The following is a 13,219-nucleotide window of genomic DNA, read 5'->3' as shown; positions in this document are numbered from 1 at the left end:
TCTGTGGTATTTTATGTATTGGAAAAATTACCTTTCAAGATATTCAACAAGAAGAATAAGTTATTTTGAATAAAAATAGAGATAGCTGTAATATAACCTCTTATTCCTTGACATTCTACTAGAAACATACCTTACGCAATGTTTCTACTGTATCAATACAAGAAAACTGCATACGGACCGGGTTGATGATAATAATAATATTTAATAGTTTCTTCCCATGGACATAGGAAACACAAGGGACTAGGCATGCCATTGCGGGGGTGATGCAATGAGGCGGGAGGTCCGCCACCTTTTGATGTCCCGCGACAAACATGGCAGCGCCCACATGTTTATATTTGCATGCACAGTTTGTCGGCAAAAATGCTCGTGTGCATAATCAAATGGCACATCGTAAGATGACGGCTCTCCCCACTCATGAAATTCTCCCCCCTCCCGTGGATTCAACTCCACTCGCCAAGTTAGGATGACATGCCTAGTCCATGTTTCTTCCATGCATGGACATAGGAAACACGGGACTAGGCATGCCATCCTAACTTGGGCGAGCGAGGTTGAATCCACGGGAGGGGGGAGAATTCCATGAGTGGGGAGAGCCGCCACCTACGATGTGCCATTTGATTATGCGCACGAGCATTTTTGCCGACAAACTGTGCATGAAAATATAAACATGTGGGCGCTGCCATGTTTGTCGCGGGACATCAAAAGGTGGCGGACCTCCACCCTCATTGCATCACCCCCGCAATGGCATGCCTAGTCCCTTGTTTCCTATGTCCATGCTTCCATGTAGCCCACAAGATAAGTTGCTGTTCCACATTGCCGATCATTTATCGATGAAACTTGTGACACGTGCTTCACCTAAACACTTGTAAATATTATTTTCGTCGGGCCTGCCCCCCCCCCCCCCCCCCCCCCCCCCCCCCCCCCCCCCCCCCTCGGTCAAGCCTCACTTATTTATGGGATTTTTTATATTTTGGATTTGAATTACGTCTAGTTAATATAATTAGATTGTGTGATATTGTTTTATCTGTCAAAATATCAAATTTTTATACTGTAAGTATTGTCAATAAAGTTAAAAACTTTATATTTCTGTCAGTGAAACTTCCATTTTTTCGTGGTAAAAACTGTTTTCTGTATAATTTTTCTTTTGCAACGTGAATTTTCAAGATTTTAGTAAGTAACACCATCTCTCTGATAAAATAGATTTATTTCAAGCAAAGTAGAACTAATATTGTAAAATAATAGCCATGTTATAAGGAAATCACCTTTGCCCCACGGATTGGCGCTGCCCCTCCCCTTGCCCTATATGTAATGGTTTTATAAGATCTATGAGAATTTAGGATATTCCAAAATATTTCTTAGGATTTTCAATTGATTTCAACAATTTGAAGGAATTTCAAGGAATTTAAAAGATTTTAGGATATTTCAAAAAGTTTTAAGCAATTTCAATAATTTTTTTAAGTAACTCCAAAGGTCTTCAAAGATTTTAAGGTATGTACAAATATTCCAATAAACTTTCAAAAGTTTAAAAAAGTTTCCAGCGATGTCCAAAGATTTAAAAGGATTTGAAATAGTTTATAGGGTATTTTAAAAGATTCCAATACGTTTTTAATAGATTTCAAGCATTTAAAGGTATTCCCAAAAGATTTTAAAGATTTAAAATTATTTCTGAAAATTTCAAAGAATTTTCAAGTGGCTAAAAATTTGTAAGGTATTGAAGATTTGAAAAAAATTAAAATATTTTAGGTAGTTTTCAAAATGAAATTCTGTGGCCATCCTAGTAAAATTTTCAAATGGATTTAATTTTTGAAAGAAGTACAGCAACACAGAGTTTCGATATGGGTTTCAACATGATTTTATTGAACAAAATAGCTCTAAAAAGTTGAAATTTATTTGAAAATATAATTTATCAAGAAGATTAATACATTTTTAACATTCTTGATATTGCATCTTAAACAATTTTAAATGCCTCTAAATGCCAAAGACATTCGATTTAAGTTTTTTATGTGTTCAAAAATTTTGCATATGATAGTTGGAAAAGACTTGAAAAATTCAAGCTCTAGAGTTTAAACAGTGGAAAAACGTGCACTATCATCAATTTAGATCCTATCAGTGTGTAATGTTTCGTAGCACAATGAACTTTACTACGTTTCGGAGAAGGGTAATCGAGATTCGAAGGCTGTGGAAGTCGTTGACATCGATTCAGCTAATTAAACTTGAAGCGTGTCTCCCAACATCTATCTGCATATATGTTAACTTTACATACATTTTAAAAATTATTTTCTATTGAACACTCATGAAAAATTCAACTTGAAGGAAGCAGTTTTTCTTTAAATTTAAAATGATCTATCTCTTCTTTTTTCGTACCATGTTTCATGAAATATAGATCATATTATGTAAATAATATCCAAATTTCGACTACCGTTTCATATATCCTTAATTAAAATTAAGTAGATCATTTTTTTCAGGAAAAAACCAATTTATCCTAAAAACCAAAATTTTGTTCTAAAACGCTGAAATCGAATTCCATTTAATATACTATAGAAGAAGTTTTGAATTTAGTTTCGTTTATTGATGAGTTTGCCTTGACCATACTTACCTACAACATAAATGACTGACTTATATTAAAGTTTCATTATATAACAATTTAAATTAAGCTTATTTTTGTCTTAAAACTAGATTTCGGTACCACCATGCTATACATTCCAACCTGGGGCTAGCATTTAAAAGTCTTAATCTCGTTTTATGCTGGCCAACACAACACGAGATTGGAGAGTTTTAGACTGCTAATCTTAGAATGGAGAGTTTAGCATGGAGGTATCAATTTAGGCTTAATTTTTATTTTAGAACTATAAATTCTAAGCCTATTCTTTTGGCTTGAAACAAGAGTTCATTATTTGAAGACAAGAACGTCTTTCTACAAAAAAAAATGTTTTTCACTTTCATCAGACTGTTTAAATAAGTTTCTTTAATTGCAATCGACTTAAATATAGTTGAGATAAGAGAGTTCCGGTTTATATCACAATTTTCAGTTCAATTAATTTTAATTATAGTAAAATAGACCTTAATTTATTTAACTTTTAAATTAATTAGTGGATGAATGAAATAACTAATGAATTCTATTTATTATTTTGATTTTGATTATGTATTACTAATCACAAAAGATATACAAAATATTAAAGTTTTCTGGTATTATCGATTTTAAGAATATTCTTATATCATTTTTTCAATTTTTTATGATAAAATTGTGAAATTTAGATACTCGCACCTTCTAAAATTCAAAGAAAATTTTGCTTAATTTAAGTTCTTCTCTCAATTTAAAAGATTAGTATAATTTTAAGGTATTACTGTTTTAAGTATTATTTTCTATTGTGCACTCTATACGATTTTTTACATCCATTGTATCATGGAAGTGGCAAATCCTAGAGGCAATCGATAGTTCGACGTATTATTTTAGCACAGTAGTAATAGACACTATGGGTTAGCCGCGCCTGGCGCTGCTGTCCGACCAAAGCGCGGATGCTACTACTTTCGAACATATGGCCTGAATTCTGAACTCCTGTAGCCTACACATTTTTATTTTTATTTATACATACTACGTAACTGCTGTGTCTGTCATTATTAGCCATCGAACTTACTTCTTATAGGTTTTTAATCTATAATATTTTTGTATAAATAATTGAAAATATTAACATGAAATAAAGACCATTTTTATTTAAATTCTAGGTTAGACAATCTTATGAAAAAAAAAATATATATTTTTCATTTATATATTTTATTGCTCTATTTCTGTATTAGGACTGGGAAGAAATAAAATAAATATAAAAAATCACGTATATAATTAAAATTATCCTGACTTGGATCAAGGAATTTTCGAAAATAATTGTAATTCTAATTCACAACATATAATTTCAGTAAAGAAAATTTGAGTTTTGGACATGGAATTTCCTGAAGAATTAAAATTCCTAATTTGGCTCAGGGTTTTTAATAAAGAAATTCTAATTTTGAGTTTGGGGGACTAAAACTTACTAAAAAAAAATAATATAAATTTTTCCAGAACTCTGACGACTCTTCCTTGTCCCAAATCAGGATTCGTTTGAAATACAAAATTCTTTTTTTTACAAATAAAAATTTGCCAGAATTATAAGCTTCCCTTTTCTAAATTTTAGAAAAATAGAGTTACTATATTTCTGATTTATAATGGAAAATGTAATAAAATATAATTTTGACTTGGAAGAGGGGATTTTTTGAAGCAAATGTAATTGTGACTAGGAACAGGGAATTAAGGTCAAGAATTAAAATTTTAGTTTTAAAAAAGAATTTCGGACATAGAACGAAAATTTTGTAAAATAATTTAAAAGGGAATAAATAAATTAAATATAAAAAATTACAATTTTGTATCTGGAGCAAGAAATTTCGTAAGGAATTGCAATTGGAAATTATGATTTTTAATCATAATTATTTAATTTCTTATACTATTAAACATTGAACGCAAATTTTGGAAAACAATTTTAATTCTGATTTATAGAAAGGTAAAATTTTAAAATCCCTGTTCCATGTAAGAATTGGTGAGATTTTGAGAAGTCCTTGTTTAACATCAGAATTTGTTTGAATTTAAAAATCCCTTCTTTTTCAAATAAAGATTTTGTAGAATTTGAAACTTCCCGCTTCTTATCTTTAAAAAAACAATTTTAATATATTTCTGTATTACAATAGAAAATATAAATAAGTACAATTCTGACTTAGAACAGAGAATTTTTGAAATGAAATTGAAATCACGAAAAATAATTTTATTCTGATTCAGAAGAAGGAAATAAAAAACCCCGTTTAAAATCAGAATTATACTTCTTTTATATAATTCTTTGTTTTAAATCGGAATTGTTATTCTTATGAACAAAAATTACCTGATGTTCTATATACTAATTATAATTTTAGTTATAAAATTTCCTATTATAAATCAATAATTTTTGAATTCTCTAAAAATATTTTAAAATCTCTTAAAATGTTTTAGAATGCACAATTTAACGGGAGTTTTAAATCATCCGTCGAGTAGACACCCTGATGAAATACCAATCAGTTTAAATATTCTGTATTTACAGAAGTGCCTTGTATTAATTTGCTTCAAAGGTCGACACGAAAAAAGTTTCAAAAATTAATTTTATTTACCAACTTTTTATCAATCTTAATTCAAGAAGTTTATTTTGGAATATACGTATTTCTCTATTCCTTATTGTATTTTAAATAATATCTGATTTTCATGTTTTAAAAAAAAACAATAAGATAATGCAGTTATTGAGAAATGTTATAGTGAATAAAAAATCACGAGAACAGAATCTAATAATGCTCGTATCACTGTCTGTATGCAAATATGTGATCGATACTTTGAATTAACGCCACAGCTCCGTATGTTCGAGTGTACGACTGGGAATATTATAGATGTGATATGTATAAAACGTATTTATAAATGTATACAGTGTTCACACTTTACAGGTTCTTGTCAACTAGAAATGCATTACATTTTTATCTCTTCTACAAGATTTTTTTTTTATTCCAATATGTCTACATCGTTATACTTTGTTGCTGAGAGAGTTTCCAATATTCGAGTTTGTTTCCCTGATATATGAGACCCGTAATTAATTTCAGAATAAATATATTTGATGCTAACATCAAGCCAATGTGAATTAGAATTTAAAATATATAATATTTTTTGAATGATATAATATCTATAATAATTACTTGTTTTTGTTTCAGCGATAACAAATCCGAAAGCACCGCCAGGTACAAAAGATGCCATCAAAAGCTTTAATTATGACTACTCCTACTTCTCTATGGATGTAAGTAAAAATAATCAAAATTATTATTGAATTATAGAGAATGAAATATATTTTCAGAAATACATTCAATGTTCTTCTTGAGGAACTCCACGCCGGATTCACAAAAGTCAAACATTTATCTCACTCATTTTTTGTTTAAATTTGCATAACTTATTGCATATACATATATGTTAATTCAAAAGTTTAGAAACAAATTAATTTGTTGTTTTTGCTGAAAAGTATTACTTTTTTATTTTTTAATAAAGTACGTATTAAAATTTAGTTTTACGAGAAAAAATGTTTCGATGAACGTAGAACAAATATTTTTGGTGAGCCCAAGGGAAGCTGGGAAAGCTTGGGTAGGTTGACTGAAATTCGATGAGCGTAGCACAAATATTTTGAGTGAGCCCAAAAATTTCCCAAAGTAACGAAGTCTCTGCCGTCTGCGTAAGACTAACACGTTACGGAAAATTCTTTAATACTAGCCGTAGTTAGTTTTATTTACCAGTTTTATCATTTTTATTAACCTTTATGCATTTTGTCAAATTTTTTTCTTACAGAAAAATTCTAAAAGGCGATAACTTTGCGAAAAACATGTTTTTAACCAAAATTTCTGAGACGTTTTTTCTTTTTGCAATGTTGCCTTCAATTATAATTTAATGGTAAAAAATAATTTCTAATCAACCAAAGCTACTACATTTTAATCTTGAAATTTTCTAATTTAAATTCGGTACAATTTTTCTGCATTTAAGAAAGTTGTTTATGAGAAAATTTTCAGAAAATATTAAATTTTAAATTAAAAATAATAAGCCATTATAAATAAAAATTCATCCATTTAAAAAAAAATGTTATAAAGAAATAGTAAGGAAAAATTCAATTACAAACAACTTCGTCACAATAAATGTTTTTTTTGTAAGTTTTAAATATTTGTCATTAAAAATAATGTTTCTTGTTTGAAATGGCATCATCAGTTCATAGATCTACTATGTGTTTCACATATCCGGTTAAGTAAATTTAATCTGAAAAGATCTACCTCTGAATTGCAGAATTGATTCTTAAATTTACACGAATTTCGAGCATTCGTTTTTACTGTGTACAGCGCAATTTATCACTTAGTGTTATAGAGTGCCACAGTATAAAATAATTTTTATTACAAAGAATTTAAAAAAGTTTAATTAACAAATATTTCCCATTTTATGAGAGCAGGAAAACATTTTCCAGATCCAAGAAAGGACATTCTTCAGTCACTTTATATCTACCACAACGTACAATTTTCCTCCTTTTTTGGCCTCATAGACGAAAATATTGGATTCCCTTTTTTCCGTCCTGTTTTCTTTAACAATAAAAACCAAATGAGCGATATAGCATTGCAGAAAATTCGAAGCACGTTTGACATCGAAATGCGCTCTTGCAGGTTCGTAAATATTCACCGAAATACGGTTGCTAGATTCGCTCGATATCCCTCAGGATCTTCAGTCTTCCGGAAGTGCGGAGCCCTATTTCCATTTTGCCCACTTCCGTTCTAAGCCCTTATTCCTTATTCGACTCGTATATGCGTCTTGAATTTGGTCCAGTTGTAAATCTGGCCCAGTCTTCTCCACTCGTTCTCATTGAATATCAAACCACGTACGTCTCAAGATAAAATTGCTTTTCCCTTATAATTTACAGACCAACGATGATAATTACTCCTCACAAATTATGGTGTACAAAGATATTGGAGAGGAGATGTTGGAGCACGCTTTTGAAGGTGAGATTCTTAAGTTCATATTTTATCTATAATTATGGTCTTCTTAGTGTTTCTATGTGAAAAATTTGTCACAAGCAAGTAACTCTTATTAGAAATTAATGTAGCACTGTCACCTTGGCTAATAAAAAAAAGAAAAAAAAGCACCACACCTGATAGAAGAAAGTGGAAAGTGGAACTTTCGTAATGTTGAATCAGTCTTTAAGCGTGGACGTGATTTCGTTTTTGCACTAACGTAGAAGTGAGGTCTCGTTGACCGCTGTATAATCTATATCTAATTAAATATGAGTAAATGAGGAATTTATAAGATTTCTCAAATTTAATTATTAATAATCTTTTCCTCCAGTAGGGGGAGGGCCTCTCTTATCAGAAATATGGTATGATATGGGAGACAGCACTTTTATACATACGCCCATTATATATGGTCACATTTTCTCAAATGAGGGCTTAAACAGCTAAAACGAAAGTTACTAATAATGGCAGCCTGATAAAAGGTCGGGGGGGGGGGGGGGGGGGGGGGGGGGGGGGGGGGGGGGGCATATCAGAAGCATGATGCAGTCCGCGATATCGCAAGTTCAAAGAAATAAATAAAAAAATAAATAATAAAATTTGAAAGATTCACGATTGAAGAGTTAAAAAATAAACATTTCCATCTAGAGACGTAATAAAGTGAACCAATTCAAAGCTAAAATATTCAAAGTATAAAAGTTCAATGTTTTCGAATTATAATTTTAAACTTCAAAATTCAGCAAAGGCAATCAAGAATAATCCAGTGTGATCCTAGGTTATCCACTTTTAATTATACGTAATCCACTTGTAATCATAGGCAATGGATTGATTAAACCAGAATAATCCGTGAAAACAATTAAATACAAGGTAATTCACTTTTAATCATAGATAATCCAATTGTAATCGGAGGCAAATTTACTTTTAATCTGGAGTAATCCAGTATCATTATAGGTAATCTACTCCTAATCCTAGGTAAACCTGTTAATCAAAGTAATCTGTGACAATCCGAATAATCCAGTGTAATTCTAAATGATGCAGGCCTAATTCGAAGTTATCCAATGAAAACCCAGAGCAATACAAGTAATCCAGAATGATCTAGTGTGTTCATAGGTAATCCACTTTAATTCCTTGTTAATCCATTTGTAAACATAGACATCTCGGATTAATCCAGAATAATTATGTAATCCAGTGTAGCTCGAAGTAATCCACCTTTATTCCGGAGTAATCAAGTGTAATCAGAGGCAATCCACTCTTACTACTAGATAACCCACTTGTTTTTCTAGATAATCCACTTGCATTCCTAGTAAATCTACTTGTAATTGGATTTAATCCACTTTTAATCCAGTATAACCTAGTTTACTCTTACTTAATACACGTCTTATCCCAGATAACAAACTTTTATTCGTAGATACCATGTGATAAACCATTGTCATTCTATGTAATGCAATTGTAATTCGAGGCAATCCGTTTAATCCAAATAATAATAAACCTGTGGAATTGGAGGGTTCAATAGTTGGCATAATTTAACATCTTTATAATTTAAAATTTAATATTTCAAGTCCACATAATTACTAGTGAATTAAAGATTTTATATTTTGAGTTGTAGCGTTTAACAAAATCGAACAATAAAAAATACCGAGAACTATTGCAAATTTTAAAGTTCAAAATTGGTAGCATTTGAAACCGAAAAAATCCATATTTAAACGTTGAAAGTTCATAGAAAAGTCATTTAGAAATTTCAATCCCTAAAAGAATAAAGTTTTAAATTATAAATATTTTCAATTCTGGCTTGCTCATAATTGCTTATTATTGAATGTTGGTTCAAAGTTTTATTTTCTAACAAAGAATCGCTTCTAAATCAAGATTGGTTCCGACACTATGGACCTTCAAATTTTAAATTGTTGTAATTGATTTATAAATTCCAGAATATCCAAATCCTCACCAAGTTGATTTAAAATCTTGATTGAAAAGGAGGTGCCCTTCTTCAAAACCAACACACCAACCAAATCCCTGAAATCTTTATAATGACCGAATCATAAAGTACAGTTCCCTTCCTTTTTTTTTATAAAAAAATTAGAATTCTAACTTCGTTAGAATCACTTTACAATACGAACTTTTGAAATAAAAAGAACGAAATTTTTGCTACCCATCTCCAATTCCCCACTCTATATTTCTAAAGATGAAAAGTCTCAATATTGACCATCGCCCGAGGAAAATTCGGATCCCCTTGTGGTTATGGTTCCATATTATCCACTCGCATTTACTAAATGCCTCGAGATAAGCCATATAATACCTGAAAGGTTCTTCCATTCAATGGCATACTTTACTATCCAAGTCATTCTCGCCTTTTATGGCCAGTTTATTGAGAACCTGATAACCTTATCTATCTGACAAGTATTTTTTATGCATTCTCAGGCTACAACGTTTGTATATTCGCCTATGGCCAAACCGGGGCTGGAAAATCTTATACGATGATGGGAAAACAGGAGGAAGGCCAGGAGGGCATCATTCCACAAATTTGTAAGGATCTCTTTAGCAAAATCAACTCGAACTCGAGTGATCAGTTAAAACACTCAGTTGAGGTCAGTTATATGGAGATCTACTGCGAGAGAGTTCGGGATCTTCTTAATCCAAAAAATAAGGGAAATCTTAGAGTGAGGGAACATCCCCTTTTAGGACCCTACGTCGAGGATCTCTCTAAATTGGCTGTGATGTCCTATGAAGACATTCATGACCTCATCGATGAGGGAAATAAAGCTAGGTTTGTAAAATGTCCCGGGAATTTCACTTGACAGCAATACTTTTTATTCTCAAGCTACTCAATATTCTATAATTATAAATGAAAGGCTTTTACTTCTACCTAATTAATTTCTCTTATAGTGTGACTAAATGGCTTTCTATTTTTTACAGGACTGTTGCAGCCACCAACATGAACGAAACCTCGAGTAGATCGCACGCAGTCTTCACAATTTTCTTCACACAACAGAGGCAAGATTCCACAACAGGATTAGTAACCGAAAAAGTCAGTAAAATTTCGTTGGTAGATTTGGCTGGTTCGGAAAGAGCCGATTCGACAGGAGCAAAGGGTACCAGATTAAAAGAGGGTGCAAACATCAATAAAAGCTTGACGACTCTTGGAAAAGTTATTAGTGCATTAGCTGAAATCGTAAGTTTAACTTCTTTATAAGAATATATTGGAAATAATTAAAACTACGCATTTTATCCTTTTGTATTGCTAAATTATCGCTTTCCCTTATGCATTCTTATCAAATTGGAAAAACAGGCGGTAAGTTTCTGCTTTTGCTTGCTAACTAATGCCAGAAAACAATCATATCTCTGCTTATTTTAATCTATTTATCACAAATTCAGGGCTCGGACTCATGCCACTAGTGGCACTATTTAACGCTTTTTTTAGCGATGCCACTATTTTGAAGAAAAAAATGGCTAAAATAAAATATTTACCATTTCAAGTACAGAAAAATGTACCGGAAAATTGTCGCGAAGGATTCAAACAATTTATTTAGAATACTTGAAAATAATCTGTTATTTATTTATATATTAGGCCTCGAATTGTATAAATTTGAAAAAAGTCTTTTAAAATTGTACCATTTTAATTTTTAAGACGTATCGGCTGAACATTTGAAAGTTAAAAACATTTGAAATCCAATAACTCAAAATTAGATTATTAAAGAATACACAAATTCACAGGAATTCCAATCGTTCTGTAATGTGTGATTTCCAAACAGAAGTCGTAATTGTGCATAAATTTTAATGCATTGAATATTCTTAAAAATGTTCATAATGTAGGATTGAAAGAGTTTTTTACAAACAGCAACTTGATCTCCTCATAATCAAGAGTAAAAAATATAAAAATAAAAGCATTCTTAATAATGTATTTGAATTTGAATGACTTCAAGAATAAACTATGTTAAATAAAAGAATTCATTTTTTATTAAAAACACACATTTCCGATTCAAATGTTTTCTGATTTAAAAATACATATTTAAAATTAAAATTTCTTTCCAATTAATAAGAGTTCATGCAGAAAATATTCGAGTTTGGAAACGAATTAAATTGACCAAAAAAAATAAAGTGCTCACTGTAAAATAGTACAAGTTGACAAGTTTAAAATTTTGAAGAGAAATATAATATTAATTTGCAAACATTTTCTTTATGTCTTTGCAAATACTTTAAATAAGAGTTTAATTAATTTCGTTTCCTGAGATTATTCTTCTATGTTTGGTTGGCGTAAGAAATTAGAAAAATGATAGGTAATGCTCGTTTTTTTTTAATTTACAGTTTTTGTAAATGTTAAGTTATTCTAAAAATCTTAAACAATTTTAAACAACTTTTGGCTATGTTATATGTGATGTTAGTATTTTTCGTTTGGAATTGCTATTATTAATTAATTATTTTCAGATTTCGCAGGTTATTTAGAGTATTTCAACATTACTTAGAGTCTTTCACCGAAAACTGATTATTTTTAAACAAAATACATTTGAATTTAAAAATTAAAGTTACAGTTTTTATTATATTTAGGTTATAGTAGTATTTTTTCTTAGAAATTGGGGTTTCATAACCAAAATTCAACGGTTTGATCGTTTATATATTGTACAAAAATATTTTACATCAGTTCTGAAGTTAAGATATCAATTTATTTCATCACTATGGAAAATAATATTGTGTTTGCTTTTATTTTCTATTATTTTAGAAAATAGTGACTATGAAATACACCATTTTTTATTAATATGACTTTTATATTTTAATTTAAAAATTGTGAGGAAAAAATAATAACTGCTTTTGTAGCGCGTCTTTTTAAAATGTTATCATGTCTTCAATTGTTCTTTATGTGAAACTTCAGTTCTTTGTAGCTATTACTAAAGAAATACTTTTTTCGAAACCTTATGCGACTTACGTCACTTATGTGACTTTTTCAAAAGCACTCGAGGTAATCCAATAACTGCGTGATTTATGTATAATAAAGTTATTATGAAAAAATATGACACTATTCTGCCGTACTAAGAATAAACTTGCGTAAGGGGCTTAGCGATCACAATTTATTTTCTTATACTTGGCAATTATAAAGTCGAGCTAAACGAGAATGTCAATTACGTAAACTTTTCCTTAGTACAGCAGTATTTTACCTCTATTTTTCAAAATTTATGCCACTATTAACACTATTTTTTTATGTTTGTCCGAGTCCTGGAAGTTTATCACAATTAGTTCAGTTATTCCAAATTCAAATTTTGCAAAGATATTAAAGTTTTAATGAAATTACTAGATCAATTGTTTAAAGACTCAAAGAGATTATAGGATTCTGTAAGGTGTTAGTCTTAAACAATTTGAAGGCAACTGGTTTTTCGAATTTGGTTTTTTCTCCAGGCTACCAAAAAGAAGAAGAAGGCAGATTTCATACCCTATAGAGATTCAGTTTTAACGTGGCTCCTTCGAGAAAATTTGGGAGGGAATTCGAAGACTGCAATGATCGCTGCAATTAGCCCCGCTGATATAAATTACGACGAGACGCTCTCAACTCTCAGGTAGACTTTTGATCTCATGTACATACCAGGTGTATACATATGAAACCGGTATTGCCATTTAGCGGCCAGTAGGCACACTTGTAGGCACTGTCGGAACTTACCATTTGTGCTAATTGGCG

At 30.6% G+C, this 13,219-nt stretch overlaps 1 protein-coding gene across 10 annotated transcripts in view; it reads left to right on the top strand.

The window, feature by feature from the left end:
• Window positions 1-13,219, top strand: part of LOC117181427 (kinesin-like protein unc-104) — an 81,832-nt gene that overhangs the window by 15,934 nt on the left and 52,679 nt on the right. For 6 of the 10 annotated variants that reach the window (XM_033374069.1, XM_033374068.1, XM_033374073.1 and 3 more), the window contains exons 3-8: window positions 5,746-5,828; window positions 7,476-7,554; window positions 9,976-10,321; window positions 10,471-10,726; window positions 10,844-10,846; window positions 12,943-13,100. In XM_033374069.1, the coding sequence (XP_033229960.1) occupies window positions 5,746-5,828; window positions 7,476-7,554; window positions 9,976-10,321; window positions 10,471-10,726; window positions 10,844-10,846; window positions 12,943-13,100 (925 nt within the window). The remainder of the gene's footprint in view (window positions 1-5,745; window positions 5,829-7,475; window positions 7,555-9,975; window positions 10,322-10,470; window positions 10,727-10,843; window positions 10,847-12,942; window positions 13,101-13,219) is intronic. The other 4 variants (XM_033374075.1, XM_033374066.1, XM_033374074.1 and 1 more) reach the window with 1 other exon arrangement.

This window comes from Belonocnema kinseyi, chromosome 10, assembly GCF_010883055.1.
Source record: "Belonocnema kinseyi isolate 2016_QV_RU_SX_M_011 chromosome 10, B_treatae_v1, whole genome shotgun sequence".
NCBI classification, from domain to species: domain Eukaryota; kingdom Metazoa; phylum Arthropoda; class Insecta; order Hymenoptera; family Cynipidae; genus Belonocnema; species Belonocnema kinseyi.
Note: the sequence above shows the minus strand (reverse complement) of the source record. Positions and strands in the feature narration are given on the sequence as shown.